The 17,500-nt window shown below is 38.5% G+C and overlaps 1 protein-coding gene across 3 annotated transcripts in view; it reads left to right on the top strand.

The window, feature by feature from the left end:
• LOC137615465 (eukaryotic translation initiation factor 4E type 2-like) overlaps positions 1-17,182 on the top strand; it is a 124,264-nt gene extending 107,082 nt beyond the window's left edge. For all 3 annotated transcript variants that reach the window (XM_068345355.1, XM_068345357.1, XM_068345358.1), the window contains one exon: positions 16,426-17,182. In XM_068345355.1, the coding sequence (XP_068201456.1) occupies positions 16,426-16,482 (57 nt within the window). In that variant the 3' untranslated portion in view covers positions 16,483-17,182. The remainder of the gene's footprint in view (positions 1-16,425) is intronic.
• The last annotated feature ends 318 nt before the right edge of the window (positions 17,183-17,500 follow it).

Genomic DNA, 17,500 nt, shown 5'->3' with positions numbered 1-17,500 from the left:
GTAATTGTTTATAGCTGAATAGATTTCGTAATAATTCTTCATACTAGGAATAAAGGGGGCCACGTTCTGCGTCCTCAGAATAAATCTCTTTTGTCATTAAATTCTTCATACTAGAAATATAGGGAGACAGGTTCTGCATCCTCAGAATAAATCTCTTTTGTCATTAATGCTGTTTTGTGAAGTACAAAACATGTTTGCTAACATATTTTCCATGGGCCAAAAGTCAGGTTTGTTGTGGAATTAGGTCTATGTTTTCCAACAGTTGTGCCTGGACAATAATTTCTCAGTACAGCACATAGTAAATGTATCAAATGTCCTCCTTGGTTTGATATTAGTTAATTGGTATGAGGAAAGGAGCCTATACTTGAGGAAGGAAGGTGGATATTTTATTGCAGTTTCTGTCATAAGGATAATCCTGTAACTGGTACTTCATCTCTCTCCCTTATTTCTTGACTTTGAGGTTAAAATCCTCCACCTGGATTGGACTAGTTAACCTCCTTCCAAAATAAAGCCAACTGGAATTCACCTAGAATTTTTCCAAATCAAGATTTTGATGAATGTAAAGAGCATAGCATTAGAAGTATAAGTATAGATGAGACCTTGTACCTTGTCAATTCTTTATGGACAGACCAGAGAAGGAAGACAATGACTGGTGGAATTCAACTGGATGCAAGTGAATATGTCAAAAAATTAAAAAAAAAAACTGCAGTACTTAGAAGCGCAGAGTAAACTGGTTGCATATAGAGATGAACCAAGTATGGTTATAGGCAAAAAATACTCCTAGTTGCTCTTCTAGGAGAAGGACCTTCCACAATCAAACCATTGTTCTCTAGTCTTAAGTAGTGCCATAGTCTCTGTACCATGGTCTTCCAGTCTTGGGTTAGAGTTTTATTGCTTGAGGATACACAGGCAAACTATTCCATGTTTCCTTATTTCTTCATTGGGCCATTTTCCCTGTTGGATCCCTTGGGCTTATAACATCCTGATTTTCCAACCAGGGTTGTTGCTTAGCTAGTAACAATGATTATGATAATAATAACTGTGGTACAACACAGGTGTGATCATTGAATATCTGGATGTAATGACTAGCCGTGGAACATTTGGCCATGTTGACCTATTGGGTAGGCATGGATCAAAGTAAAACTTTCTCAACCTCTCTAAGCTATAGGAGCTACAGTATAGCTGCGTGGTAAATAGCTTAAAGCTATGTAGATTATTTTGATGACTGTGGTACATCAGATTAATGTGACAATGATGTCATTTCTGACAGCCCCCTGAATATCACATTACAGATATGCTAGGGATTTTTTGGATTCATCCTATAAACATACCTGTCGGAAAACTTGAGATGATGCCTGGTCAAGAGACTGAACTTTGATACACGAGTAGTAACTATTGGCCTCTTCACTCATTTGTGGTGACTGTCTCACAATGGAAGACTGGTCTTCCTTAGAATGAAAAAGGGAAGACATTCTCCCGAGTTGTATTCTCAGAGATAGTTGGTTTTCTTAGTACTGTATGAGAAAGGGAAGACATTCTCCCGAGTTGTATTCTCAGAGATAGTTGGTTTTCTTAGTACTGTATGAGAAAGGGAAGACATTCTCCCGAGTTGTATTCTCAGAGATAGTTGGTTTTCTTAGTACTGTATGAGAAAGGGAAGACATTCTCCCGAGTTGTATTCTCAGAGATAGTTGGGTTTTCTTAGTACTGTATGAGAAAGGGAAGACATTCTCCCGAGTTGTATTCCCAGGGACAGTTGGTTTTCATTAGCACTGTATGAGAAAGGGAAGACATTCTCCCGAGTTGTATTCCTAGGGACAGTTGGTTTTCTTAGTACTGTATGAGAAAGGGAAGACATTCTCCCGAGTTGTATTCCCAGGGACAGTTGGTTTTCATTAGCACTGTATGAGAAAGGGAAGACATTCTCCCGAGTTGTATTCCCAGGGACAGTTGGTTTTCATTAGCACTGTATGAGAAAGGGAAGACATTCTCCCGAGTTGTATTCCCAGGGACAGTTGGTTTTCATTAGCACTGTATGAGAAAGGGAAGACATTCTCCCGAGTTGTATTCCCAGGGACAGTTGGTTTTCATTAGCACTGTATGAGAAAGGGAAGACATTCTCCCGAGTTGTATTCCCAGGGACAGTTGGTTTTCATTAGCACTGTATGAGAAAGGGAAGACATTCTCCCGAGTTGTATTCCCAGGGACAGTTGGTTTTCATTAGCACTGTATGAGAAAGGGAAGACATTCTCCCGAGTTGTATTCCCAGGGACAGTTGGTTTTCATTAGCACTGTATGAGAAAGGGAAGACATTCTCCCGAGTTGTATTCCCAGGGACAGTTGGTTTTCATTAGCACTGTATGAGAAAGGGAAGACATTCTCCCGAGTTGTATTCCCAGGGACAGTTGGTTTTCATTAGCACTGTATGAGAAAGGGAAGACATTCTCCCGAGTTGTATTCCCAGGGACAGTTGGTTTTCATTAGCACTGTATGAGAAAGGGAAGACATTCTCCCGAGTTGTATTCCCAGGGACAGTTGGTTTTCTTAGTACTGTATGAGAAAGGGAAGACATTCTCCCGAGTTGTATTCCCAGGGACAGTTGGTTTTCATTAGCACTGTATGAGAAAGGGAAGACATTCTCCCGAGTTGTATTCCCAGGGACAGTTGGTTTTCATTAGCACTGTATGAGAAAGGGAAGACATTCTCCCGAGTTGTATTCCCAGGGACAGTTGATTTTCATTAGCACTGTATGAGAAAGGGAAGACATTCTCCCGAGTTGTATTCCCAGGGACAGTTGATTTTCTTAGTACTGTATGAGAAAGGGAAGACATTCTCCCGAGTTGTATTCCCAGGGACAGTTGATTTTCTTAGTACTGTATGAGAAAGGGAATACATTCTCCCTAGTTGTATTTCCAGAGGCAGTTACTTGCCAAAATGGATAGACCGAGGACATTCAGGAATGCTGAGGTTAATGTAAGCAATGCAGGTGCTCCCTTTCACCGTCAAAGAGAGAAGTAGACAACCCACTTTTGCATTTATGTTGAGGGAGTATTAACCTTCATTTTTATTACAAATTTGACCTAAGCAGATTTTTACAGGTTCTATGGATGCCTTGTAACATTTACCTGTAATGTTCCACAGATTTTTTATAGATATTTTCCTTTACTTATTTTTAGGTTGGTTTTTAATTTAAGAAGTTTGATATACATTTTGGATAAACTCCTAAAGTAATATGGAAAGTAGCTAACTATAGAAGACTATTATTAATGAATTTGAAAAATTCACACGGTGCATTATAGACATTACTTACGGGTCTTTATAGCGTTCCTTTTGCCCTTAGCTGCACTCGCTTATATTCTTTCGATTTTGTTCTCCAAACTCTCTTAAGTTTAACTTAAGCATAAATGCAGGGTTTTCCTGCAGTTCCATATGAGAACTCGGAATTCCCTTGGTGGTCCAAGCACTGGGCTATTTTTGAATTCCCTTGGTGGTCCAAACACTGGGCTATTTTTGAATTCCCTTGGTGGTCCAAACACTGGGCTATTTTTGAATTCCCTTGGTGGTCCAAACACTGGGCTATTTTTGAGTTCCCTTGGTGTTCCAAACACTGGGCTATTTTTGAATTCCCTTGGTGGTCCAAACACTGGGCTGTTTTTGCCAAATTCACAAATCCAATCAAATTCAAAGTTGTTATTTGGAAATCCTTTGGTTCATCCCCTTTTTAATTTAAAAAATTGTAAGGGAGTACTATGCTACAGTATTGGACTGCAAGACTTGAAGCAATTATTGTGAGAGGAGCAACAGTAACATGGTCATAAGGGAAGTACTTCTTGTAAATATGAGTACTGTATTTAATTAGTAAGCATCTGAATTTCTCCTTTTGTTTTTAAGACTGCAACTACTATTTTTTCACAGTAGATCCAAGCCTCTACGGGCCGACCAAGGGAAAGGCCCGTGCCGATAAGAAGTGTTTTCTTTAATACACTACGAAGATCTAAGGTCACCAACAAAATGATTTTGTGATATTGATGAGGTATTATGAAATAATAAAAACTGGATGTTGGTGAAAAGATAGTTGCAAATGAAGTTGCTGAAAATTATCTTGCAGCAGGAAATTAAGGCTTAGTATCTTGAGGAAAGAAGAGCTCCCTGACCTGATTTTAAAAGGCTCTTTATTTTTTGTTAGTTTTTCACACTACCTAGACCTTCCTGAGTTTTTTAGTTCAGGGAGTTTGGTCCCAAAACCTTTTTTGTATCATTGTCAAAGTAAAAGGGAATCGTAATGTCCACAAGGTACTTTGCACTTTAGGAGTAACTTGTAGGACTACTGTACAACAGAATAAAGTATAATGACGTGGGTTCATTAGCCTTCTGACATGGGTCTCTCTACTATTCCTGAAGTTTAATGACTAGAAAGCAGAAGCATTTTGAGGTTTTCTCCAATAATCCAATCGAAGGCTGATTTTATTCAAAACTGAAAAGTTGGAAAACAGTGGCAAATCATTATTGGAAAAGGAGCAGCAGTAGTTATGCTACCTATTGCAAGAGGGTTCTATAGAATATCCTAACCTTTGAAGAGGCTCGGAGGACCCTGCGAAAGTGGAAATGTCGGAAAATCCAATCCCCAGACTTATCAAGAACTGCAAGAAATGCATGAAAATATCGGGAATATCGGGAAGAGTTTGAAAATTGTGATGCTTTGTAAAACCCTCCCCCTATTTTTAGCACAATTATCTGCAAAGATCTGCAGACATCTTACCATCAGTAAAATACAGTAACTGCTCCAATTTCATCACGCTCAACACCAAAATTCTAGCCTAACCTTGCGTAGCCTGTGGAAACTTGACGGAATCCACAAAACTAAGAATAGAATACTGCAATTTTTTAATAAGTCTAATGAAAGTTTATTTGAAAGTAATATAGTTTTCAAAAAGTGCATCCATATAGTATACAGGATATGATTGAGATGTATATAGTTGCTACAGGTATCAGTGCAAAGATCATAATTCTATAGAAGCGGTCCATATTTTGCGTATGTACTGCATATTTTATCAATGACTGTCAGGTTAATCACAAGAGATGAATGCAGCTGCACCAAGTTAGACTGCCTTGTAGTACTAAACGTTTTATACAAAACGTTTTTATTGTAAGGAAACTGATTGAAGCTGTTGTAAGGTCACATTGGTGCACTTATTAAAATGACGTCAGTGGTATATCTGATGATTCAACAGAATTGTGTGAGAACCAATGTGATATAGCATTGAAGTGCCAGCAGATGATGTACTGACAATAAACTTAAAATGCTATTGGAGTGCAAATGGAGTAGTTTTCTAGTCTGACAAAAGAATTGTTACTTATAGTAAGTGAGGAGTTAACCAAGGCATCGCTTAACTTCCACTAGTCTCTTTGGATGATAAATCTGTGTTTAGAGAGGGGTAGGGTAACAGCTTCCATTATCATCCTCATCATCATCTTTGGGAGCAATCACAGAAAGCTACAATTTCCTTGAAAGACATTGTCTGATACCCAGCACCATTGCCATTCTTGTTAATCTTGTCTCTTGATTTGCAGAATAGTATCGGAAATTTGTATCCCCTAAATCTTTACTCTGATATTCAACTCCTCAATAACTTTGTTTCCAGTATTTGGCCTTAGCCGACCATGCTTCACTGCAAGATACTCTAAGCGAGACCCTAGTGTTTGGCCTTTGCCGACCATGCTTCACTGCAAGATACTCTAAGCGAGACCCTAGTGTTTGGCCTTTGCCGACCATGCTTCACTGCAAGATACTCTAAGCGAGACCCCAGTGTTTGGCCTTTGCCGACCATGCTTCACTGCAAGATACTCTAAGCGAGACCCCAGTGTTTGGCCTTTGCCGACCATGCTTCACTGCAAGATACTCTAAGCGAGACCCCAGTGTTTGGCCTTTGCCGACCATGCTTCACTGCAAGATACTCTAAGCGAGACCCCAGTGTTTGGCCTTTGCCGACCATGCTTCACTGCAAGATACTCTAAGCGAGACCCCAGTGTTTGGCCTTTGCCGACCATGCTTCACTGCAAGATACTCTAAGCGAGACCCCAGTGTTTGGCCTTTGCCGACCATGCTTCACTGCAAGATACTCTAAGCGAGACCCCAGTGTTTGGCCTTTGCCGACCATGCTTCACTGCAAGATACTCTAAGCGAGACCCCAGTGTTTGGCCTTTGCCGACCATGCTTCACTGCAAGATACTCTAAGCAAGACCCTAGCCATCAAAGCGTGACTTGAATAGTGCTATGCATAATGAATTCTCCATGAATATCCAAGTGAACCATTGCCTTCATAGTCTCACACACAACTATCTTTTTATACCAGAACATCATTCAGTAGTGCTAAATTCCAATAGTATTATGGTTACTTTCTACCCTTGATGAACTTAATGCACTTTGCTTGTAGATGAGTATTTTGTTCAATACCTGTTACTCGCTGAGCTTATGACAATTGTAGTGTTCTTAATATCTCACCTTTAATGTGGAGTGTTACACATCCTTTAGAAGACCATCATACTTGGCAAATACAGAATTATTTAGGTTCAAAATTAAGGTAGAAATTAATACTTATGCTTCATCACACAGGCGAGTAGCATATTTTGGTTCAAGGTCTTTTATGCAAAGCCTCTCACTGAGTATAGATAGTTTTCTGGTACATTTCCATCAGGACGACATGGCTCGAGCCCAAAAAAGGGATTTTGACATAGGAAAAATCTATTTTTGGGTGAGATGGCCATGTCGTCCTGATGGCCCACCCATTACTACATTTTTCTCCCACCCCCTTGCTCGTTGGAGGCTTCTATTTCACAGTAGTTCCGCTGCGATGTGGAATGAAGCGGCAGAGTCGTTTGGGAGCACCGAAAGGTGATTGAATATGTAACGTCTCCTCACTTATCCTTCCCCTTAAAGGATTAGACTGGATAAAGTCTATTCAGGGTGCAGCCACTTTGGTTCATCTTTGCTTTCTTAATACTCGTCCCACCAAAATTGTATCGTTGTCCTGAAACGATCTCGCACAAGAAAGTTTCGTCTTTACTTTCAGGTGCTGAACTTACCAAAGTTTAGATCTTTCTACAGAATGGTTTTTATAAAACACTAAAATATGATTTATTAACGGCCAGTCAATGATTATCCTTCATCAACAAAAGGGCTTTCAACTTAGCGAATCAGGTAATGCAAGGTTGATGCAGAATGAGAAACTAATGCTCAATCTTTGGCAGTTGCATTAGATGCAAAAGCGTTTTACTTACAGGAGTCTAAATATCTTAGGGTGTCAAGTAATAAGAGGAGTAATTGACACTAAAAATGAGGAAAATTTTATTTTTGGCATAGATTCCATCAAAGATCAAGGATCTAATGAAATGAGTGTACAGTAATGGTTAAACCATCTGTTACATTAGATCATTACATTTAAAAGTTTAAAGGCCACTCATGAATAGCAGAAGCAAGGGACAGTGACGTTGCCCTAGCGAGTAGGACAATGTCTTAGAGGCTGACCATATTTATACATATGATCAGTGCCCAAGCAGCTGACCATATATATATATATATATATATATATATATATATATATATATATATATATATATATATATATATATATATATATATATATATATATATATATATATATATATATATATATATATATATATATATATATATATATATATATATATATATACACATATGATCCCCCTCTCCACCCATGGTAGGACCAGCAAGGGCCAGGCAATGGTTGCTGATGACTCAACTGATAGACCTATATGCTCCCCCAAACCCCTTATCCTTTGCTCTCAAGTATGGCAAGGTTGCAGACATAAAGGAAACTAAAGAGTTTGAGCGGGACTCAAATCCCAGTCTGGCGATCTGACATAAAAGAAACTAAAGAGTTTGAGCCGGACTCAAATCCCAGTCTGGCGATCTGACGTAAAAGAAACCAAAAAGTTTGAGCCAGACTCAAATCCCAGTCTGGCGATCACCATATAGGTGCGTTTCCAATAGGCCACCACAACCATGAAAACCATTGAAACTTTTAAGATATCTTTATTTCTTTCTATCAGTGAGTACAATAATTGAAATATAGGATATGGAGGTTAAAGTGACTCGCTTGAAGAAATTTCACCTAACATTGTTGTAAAGACTGTGGCTGTTAAAACATTACTTGCTATTCAAGTCACAAAGGACTCGGATGGGTGATACTATTGTCTGAAAGTCTCTTCATACGAGATGGGACCTTTTCGTCGTTATGTAAAGAGAACAACGTAATGCAGAGTTTGTTACAGGTCAATCATGATCCGCATTTTCTTTCTCGTGTCGTGTATAGTATTGTAATCAGAATAACCATTGGGAGAAATGTAAAGGTCTCGGTGGGTAATTGCGTAATTGGGTTTTTAGTTCAGGGGGATATCCTGAGAAAACTAAGCTACTTATTGTAGTGGGGATGATGACGATAATGGCACATCAACATTGAATTCCAATATGGCCCTTAACGAAAAGCTCCTTAACATTTTTGGCTTCTTTTGTTAAATCTCAGAAGGCCAGTGAGTTTTCAGTTGAAGGCAGTAATTCTGATTAAACTGGTACTATTCCAAACCCCAACTTGGCTTCTTAAGTTGGGTCTAGTGGTTGTAGTGTTCAATTCAGGAAAGGTTCTGATGATATGCATTACATCATAGATTTGAGATTCCCTTGTAGAGGCTCTGATTCTTTATTTACTTTAGACCCTTCTGCTTCACAATCCTCGCATTCCAGCAATCCTACCTGCTCTTTTAGGTAACTATATTGCTGGGCAGAAGACAGTTGGTAGCCTTGTTCCTAGTACCCCTCCACACGCTGATGTAAATGCTCTTTATGTGGATGGTGTGTCATATCATATGATTCCCTTAAAGCAAATGTAACTGAGAAAGTTTTGGCTAAACCTGATTGGTTGCATCATGATTTGGATGTCAGTATGAATTATATGCTTGCAAGCTCAGCCACTAGCTCATTATGTGTTAACTCATTTAATGGGGTAAGTTTATGCGTTAGTACCTCAGCTCCTGAAACGAGTCCCTTGGTAAACATATGTGCAGCAGCGTTCGTGCAAAGATATAAAAAAAAAAAAAAAACTGAAAAACTAGCAAATAATGTATCTGTTCATCTTTCTGAAACTAAAGGATGAGAGCTAGCTTTCTTTGTTCGTCTAGGTGTTCCTGTGTGTGTGGGGATGGAGTTACTTAAGCATCCAGGGAGCGTCCCTGGACAGGAGAGGAACTACTGTAGAGCATAGCTTGTTGTCCTGATGAGTAGCTCCTGTGACATGCCCCTAGCGAGACTTGAACTTGAGGCAAGGGCTTTAGCCCTTGAACCTGATACTTTGACGCTTCTTGGGGAAGGTTTTGTTGCAACACTACTACCTTAAAACACTTTGTGTACAATGTACAATACCCTCCAGAAACTATGCAAGCCACCCTTCCTGATGTCAAGAGAACACAAAGGAAGGACTCGATTATAGAGAAGTATTTCGTTTTTAGTAGGGAAATTTTTACGGAAAAATATCCCGATAAGTTGCTCAAGGTAAGTTCTGATGCTGTTTTTTCTTCCAAGTCTTGGGAGACTCCTCTTCCAAGATAATTCATACACCTCAATTCCCCGATTTCATTTAGGATAGAATCGACAAATTGTTATCTCAAATGCAAAGAGAGGCTGGTAATTCTAATCTCAGTTAGTGTTGAAGCCTTTTATACGACAAGTCGTTCTTAGTTACACAAGTTTTATTTCTGTATATTCAATTTGTTTACCAAATCTTCTTTTAGATTATGGTTTAATTTTTGGTCTTGAGCCTACCATTAATACTACAAAATCTTTAAATGCAATATTTGCAAGTTGATTTATTAGAGAATTTTTTTTTGGTGGTTAATGTATTATATACTGTACTCTACTTGAAATACTCTCTTTTGTGAATTTTATAATAGTTATTGTTAGTCTTTTATAAAAGAAATTTGTAGCCCCTCAGGATTTGAATTGGGTTTTGGAATAACTAACTAACTTAAAACTTTTTCTGATGGTGTTTTCAAGGCTGTAACAGGCTTTTGTGTGTTTTGTGATTATGAAAATAGCTATAGAATGTGCCTTAATGGTTGGGACAGTCTCTTAGGCATAGAAACCTTAATTTACTTCCCTATTTTGGGTCCTGTTTTGGATTTGCAGTAAACAGGATTGAGTAATTGCTCAAATGGGTACCAGAACTGTGAGGTTACTTTCTAGGGATACCAAAGTAGGTCCTCGGGTTACGACGGTCCCGACTTACGCGGTTTCGCCGTTACGAACGCGCCCCATAAAAATATAAAAATAATATTAAGCGTCGTTCCGTCTTACACCGTTAGCGTCGTAAGCGACGTAAACAATTGCGAACTAGTTTCTAGCGCGCGGTGGATGAATACGCTTTGCGGTGGTTGTGGGCGAGGAAGACGGCGTCGCTCAGTTCCACTCATACGCCATTTTTGGTTGTGATTGCCTGTTCTTTCTCTCACGTGTTTGATCGTTTTTTTGAACTTTTTGCCCTTCATTATGGCTCCAAAGCGCAAGGCAGATTCTTCTGATGGTAGTGCATCGAAGAAAAGGAAGGCCATCACCATGGAAGTGAAATTAGACATTATTAAGCGGTCTAAAAACGGTGAAACGCCAACGAACATTGGCCGATCGCTTGGCCTTAGCCGTTCGACCGTGGCTACTATCCTTAAAGATAAGGAGCGCATTGTTGAACACGTAAAAGGATCTGCTCCAATGAAAGCAACAGTGATAACGAAACAGCGTAGTGGTTTAATTATCGAAATGGAAAGGTTATTAGTGCTTTGGTTGGAAGATCAAAATCAACGGCGTATTCCAGTGAGCTTAATGGTTATTCAAGAGAAGGCTAAAAGGTTGTTTGAAGCGTTGAAAAAAGAAAGGGGGGGAGAAAGTGAAAGTGAAGAGTTTTCGGCTAGTAGGGGTTGGTTTATGCGATTTAAGGCTCGGGCCAATTACCATAATTTTAAAGTGCAAGGTGAAGCTGCTAGTGGGGATGAGAAAGCAGCAAGTGAATTTCCTAAAGCGTTGGCTGAGATAATTAGGGAGGGGGGTTATTCTGCTTATCAGGTGTTCAATGCGGATGAGACAGGTTTATTCTGGAAGCGCATGCCTAACCGCACGTACATAGCAAAGGAGGAGAAGTCAGCACCTGGTCATAAAGCAGGCAAGGAGAGGCTAACTTTGCTTCTTGGGGGAAATGCTGCTGGCGACTTCAAACTGAAGCCCATGCTGGTCTATCAGGCTGAAAATCCAAGGGCACTCAAGGGAATTTGGAAGAGTCAACTCCCAGTCATTTGGAAGGCAAATAAGAAGGCATGGGTGACACTTGCAGTGTTTGAAGACTGGTTTATCAACCATTTTGTACCTAGTGTGGAGCGGTATTGCGCCCAAAAGGGTATCCCCTTTAAGGTGTTGCTATTGCTGGACAATGCCCCTGGACACCCTGCCCAGCTGGGAGACTTTCACCCTAATGTGAAGGTGGTTTACCTTCCACCTAATACCACGGCCCTTTTACAGCCTATGGACCAGGGAGTGATTGCTTCATTCAAGGCCTACTACCTCCGAAGAACAATTGCTATGGCATTACAGGCAACTGAAACGAAGAAGGACTTGACTCTGAAGGACTTTTGGAAGTCCTACAACATCCTTGATGCTATTAAGAACATTGCTGATTCCTGGGAGGAGGTGAAGGTTACAAACATGAATGGTGTTTGGAGGAAGCTATGTCCTCAATTTGTTAATGATTTTCATGGGTTTGAGGACACAGTTGACCATGTTATCAAGAACATTGTTGCCCTGAGTAAGGAAACCGATTTGGAGATGGAGGTTGATGATGTTACGGAGCTGCTAGAATCTCATGGAGAGGAGTTATCTGCTGGGGACTTGATACAACTGGAGAAGCAGATCATAGAGGAAGAGGAAGAAGCCCCCACCCCAGACCCTAAGGCTTTCACAAGGCAGGGCTTGTCAAAAGGTTTTGCCGAGATACAACAAGCATTGGCAACTTTCGAGGCTCAAGATCCCAACATGGACAGGTTCACCAGGGTTTCCAGAGGTGTCATGGACTTACTGCAGTGTTATAAGGAGATTTTGGATGAGAAGAGGATCCTCTCTGTCCAGTCTAACCTGGAGCGGTATTTTAAGAAAGTAGAGAGAACTGCACCCTCTACATCAGCTGCCTCTACTACTCCAGATTTGCCTGCAACAGAGCCTCTACCATCAACCTCAGCTGCCTCTATTGCTACAGAGCCTCTGCCATCAACCTCAGCTGCCTCTGCTTCTCCAGCTTCTCCACCACCTCTTGTAGGCTCTTCACCTCCAGACTCGCCTGCCCCAGCTTCTCCAGCATCTTCTGTCTCACTTCCAGAGAATCCTGATTCACCTGCCCCAGTTTCTCCAGCATCTTCTGCACCTTCCTCTCCACAATAAACCAGTCTCTCCGTCCCTTGCAACATCCCTTCCAGTGTGCAAGCCAACCATAGGAATAAGGTAAGGAATTGTTCTCTTTTTTTTTTATTGATATTTACTTTAATTCATGTGGTAAGGAATTGTTTTCTTTTTTTTTATTGATATTTACTTTAATTCATGTGGTAAGGAATTGTTTTCTTTTTTTATTGATATTTACTTTAATTCATGTGGTAAGGAATTGTTTTCTTTTTTTTTTATTGATATTTACTTTAATTCATGTGGTAAGGAATTGTTTTCTTTTTTTATTGATATTTACTTTAATTCATGTGGTAAGGAATTGTTTTCTTTTTTTTTATTGATATTTACTTTAATTCATGTGGTAAGGAATTGTTTTCTTTTTTTATTGATATTTACTTTAATTCATGTGGTAAGGAATTGTTTTCTTTTTTTATTGATATTTACTTTAATTCATGTGGTAAGGAATTGTTTTCTCTTTTTCTAATATTGTTTTTATGTCATTTGATACATTTTATTATAGTACAGTATACAGTAATACTTTACAGTACAGTACAGTACGTATATTTATGGTGTTCCGACTTACACGGAAATTCGGGTTACACCGCGTCTTAAGAACGGATCAGCGTCGTAACCCGAGGACCCCCTGTAATAACAACTCTACGATCTACTACTAAATTTTTTAATAATGATGCTAAAGAAAGCCCCACCCACTCCCAGCTATTTGAAACCAAGGACATCATGATTAATACTGTCAAAGGCAGCCTGTTTGTCTTGAAGCTTTGATGTCCATAAAACTCCCACCCAGGAAATCCTTTCGTTTTGGTTGTAGAACATCAGGATTCTGATCTAGTAGACTTTCTGGGAGAGTTGCCAGCTTGACTTGAAGATCCTGGCAGAGAACTTTTCCCTGCAAATCCCAGTAGCAGAAAGACGTTCCATTCTTATCACTTTTAGAAGAGCTGTCATCCCAATTTGAGTGTGCTAGAAAGGTTATCTGGTTCCTCTAAAGACTAGACTCCAATCCTTTCTTGTCCAAGAACTAATCATGTTTTCAAGTTATCTAACAAATAGAAAAAGGCTTAGATTTTGAAACTAGAAATTGACAAACTTTTGGTGGGTTTACAATAGGTTATTCTTAAGTCCCCAAAGCTTCAGACACTGGAGACCATTTCTAGTTGTCGGACGCTTAATAAGCTTACAGTTATAAAGTGTTACATGGGAATACACTCAACAATCCTGGAGTCGATGAAGAAAGACAAAAGGATTTTTTCGATGGACCTCATGAGGTATTTTTTCACTATCATATCATGCTAAACCAGTGTTTTTAATTTACTAACTATGAATTGAATGTAGTTAACCCTTTTACCCCCAGGTTATTTGGAACTTTCCAACCCTTAACCCCCAGGGGTTATTTTTTTTTAAGTACATTTTGCAGTATATATTTTTAAATTGCTCTAACAGCCTTAATTTTCATCATAGAGAGGTCAGGTTGGTCTCATTCTCTTGGAAAATGCCTGAAGTTTCTCAAAAAAATTATCAAAAATATGCAAAAAAAATTGTAAATAGCAATTTTTTGCAAGGACGTACCGGTACGTCCATGGGGGTAAAGGGATGTGTTTTGTGAAATGTACCAGTACGTCCTTTGGGGATAAAAGGGTTAATTTCAATTATATTTTAGTAACATTGTTATATCATTGTTTTTATTTAATTTAACCAGACTAGTGAGTTACAATACATAATTCATAGGGTTAGCCCAAAGATTGTCCTGTATGATTTCAATGTCCCTCCGATAACAGGCAACAACTGTGAACCCTTTATAGCCAGCCATCAGCCCCATCCTGCTGTTTACCAAACTTTTGAATGTATCTATCACCTGACAAATCATGTAGACAGGTGGAAAAAGGTATAAAAATCAAGATTGTACCTGTCTTGCAACAGGGTGAAGTCTTGCTTAATGAGGTTGGAAACATGTCTGCACTGGGTTGACCCTATTGGTGGATGTAGGCCTCAATTTTTTTTTTTTTTTTTAGATTTTTTTTTAAATTTTGAGAAGTGAATTTGTAGACCTGGTGTGCACCCTTCTTGGTCACCTTACAAGAAATAAAATAGAAGGTTATATCCTAAATAAATGGTGACCATCACACTGAGGTCTTTATCAATCTCATTCAGGCAAAATCTCCGGACATATGATCAGTACAGTAATCCTTGCCATATCTTGGTTCACCTATCGATTCCTCGGTACATTGCAGATTTATCAATATATCATGCAAATCTGTCATGGATTCCTCTTGTATCGCTGGTTTCTTAGAGCAGATAAGTTTTATATTTTTCATATTTTAATTATCTTTTGTTATGAATAGCCATTTTGGAGACTCGAAACTAATGTAGGAAAATACAGTCGGCCCTTGTTATTCACTGGTTCTATCTTCGCGGTTCGGTTTTTTTTATGAATGGTCATTCTGAGCACCAAAAACTAATTAAGCAAAATACAGTCGACCCTTTTATTCACCAGTTCTCTTCGCGGTTCGGTTTTTTGCTGTACAGAAAACCACATAATAAATCAAGTTCTTTCATTCACGGGTGGGTAGTACTCATTGCCCTATGTCTGAAATAAGTTTTTCTCTAGGCAGTTGAACTCTATACTAGCAGGAAGGCTTACAGGTTGTATACAACTTTCCCAAGGATGGCTTGAGTGCTGTATATACAACCACTTTACGATAATGTCAAAATTATGAAGAAAGATTATTCTGTCTTCAAAAGCAAAATACAGGCAGCAAGAAGGGAGAAGTTCATTAGACCACCTGTTGCCAGTTAAAAGGCACAGAAGATTGTAATGTAAATATTACAAATACATTTGATGCATCTATCAGAATACAGTAGTTACTTATTGCATTACGTTTACAAATTTGTCATTGGCAAAAAAGAATTTGCAAGTAGCCCTTGCAGATTTTGGATTAACCTTTTTTTTTTTTTTTTTTTTTTTTTTGTAAAACGTATATTTGTTGCTCTGTGCAATATAATGGCTAGCTATTTTTTCTACAGTACTATTACAAATCTTTAAAGAATAGCTTGATGTTTGTTTCATAGATATTGTTGTGACATAAGGTTTTTTACGCCGTTGTCAGCGACATTGAATAGATTTGTGGGAACGTTTTATACGGATGTTAAAGTGTCTGTATATACAGCATGTAACTTTCTGACGACCATCTCTTTAGATAAAACCAGAACTGGAGCCTGACAACTTTAATGGTGTTTATAATAGTGCAATAACTATGATTTCTAAACTGGAAGCCTTGCTCATATACAATGAAGAATTTAGATGTTGAAAACTTTACTCCAGATGTATTAGAAGATGACAAGTAAATATTTCATCATTTCGTGGTATCTTTAATGTTTATTGCCAAAAATGCATTTGTTCTAATTAATGAATTAGGTAACATTTCCTTAATCATATTTTAAATTTAGCCTGTGTTTCTTTTTGCCATAACCATAACATTTTTGTTTGAACTGGATTAAGTTTGTTTGGGTAAGCTACAGGGTCAAAACATAAAGAGACTAAACAAGTTTGACTGCTTTTGCAATCTCTACAACTGAAGGAAAGCTCATTATGGAGATAGATAATGGGAATTTTTTAATAAAATTCTTGATGTCCCTTTATCTTGCTCCATTTTATCTTGTGTATTTAAAGAAAACTACTTACTGTACTCGTAGTTTTTTTTAAATTAGTATTTTTGTATTTTTTTCTAGTTTTAGCAAGCTTGAAATTCCAGAGTGCCTTCTGTTAGTTATTGCATGTAATAACCATCGTGTTTTATATACAGTTGTTCTAATATTAATTTTACGTTTGTGGTTGTTACATTTTCTCACCTGGTGTTGCTCTCCTCCCCCCCCCCTTTTTTTTTTACATTAACTTTCCGTAGGCATACCCATTCGGCGTCCAGTCTACTCCGCAAGCCTGGCCCCCCTACGAGGCATGACCTTCCGCATTGATGTTCTCCCGTCCTCGGCCACCCTTCCGACCACCCGTCTTACGATTTTGCGGATGGAAGGAAAGGCACCGGAAGCATTGGTGAAATCTTGCCCGACACTAGCATCTTTCTTGTTCTTGAAGACCTTTACTCAGATATAAAGTTCACTGCTCTTGCTTGAACGTAGTAGGTGGCTGATCATTTGAATGCTACTGCTTTTGAACACTGTCCAAGATCAGACTTGCAGTTATTGTAATTGCATTTTAACAGGGACTTGGGGTCATTGTAGTGTAATGGCAAAAAGTTGTTGGATATTTAGCTGTTTTCACCTTTAACTTTAGCCATGAAATTTGACTTAATGAGTGATATCTGTTTGGGGGAAACATGAATACAGTATTGATTTATGCATCTGAAGTGACTTACTTTGATCCAATCGTGAATTCATAGGATAAACACAAAAAAGCACTGAGAATTTATTACTTGTCCTTCTTTACAGTCCTCACTGTCTGAAGCATACTAATAAATAAGTGTTTTATTTATTGCCCACAGGCAGTGCTCTGTACTACCTCTTTTATCCATGGTAAGATCATGAGGATTTGAACAGAGGAAACTTTATGCTCTTGTTTCATCAGGGGTATAAACCCTGATGCAATGTGACTGTCTATATTTGTACAATAGATCTATAGGTCATTAAATGAATATTTTACTCTTTTGATTTTCATTTGAATCCTTCGATAACGTAACATGTACATTCATGAATGAAGTATGGATTTTTATTTGACTGGGTGTATTTTTAGTTTGCTAAACAAATCTATTACTTTCCTCTTGATTTATAATTTTACAAACATTATTTAATTTCTTCTTCAAATGATATAGTAGAAGAAATTTTAATGGACAAATTAAGAATATTAACTTTTTTGAATGACAGTTGGCTATGAAATAAAGATTGCTGTAAGTACTGGAGTACAAAATTTAAGGTAAAATATAAATACAAACTAATCAATCATATGAATCTTCATGTCGTGTT

Source organism: Palaemon carinicauda, chromosome 21, assembly GCF_036898095.1.
Source record: "Palaemon carinicauda isolate YSFRI2023 chromosome 21, ASM3689809v2, whole genome shotgun sequence".
NCBI lineage: Eukaryota > Metazoa > Arthropoda > Malacostraca > Decapoda > Palaemonidae > Palaemon > Palaemon carinicauda.
Note: the sequence above shows the minus strand (reverse complement) of the source record. Positions and strands in the feature narration are given on the sequence as shown.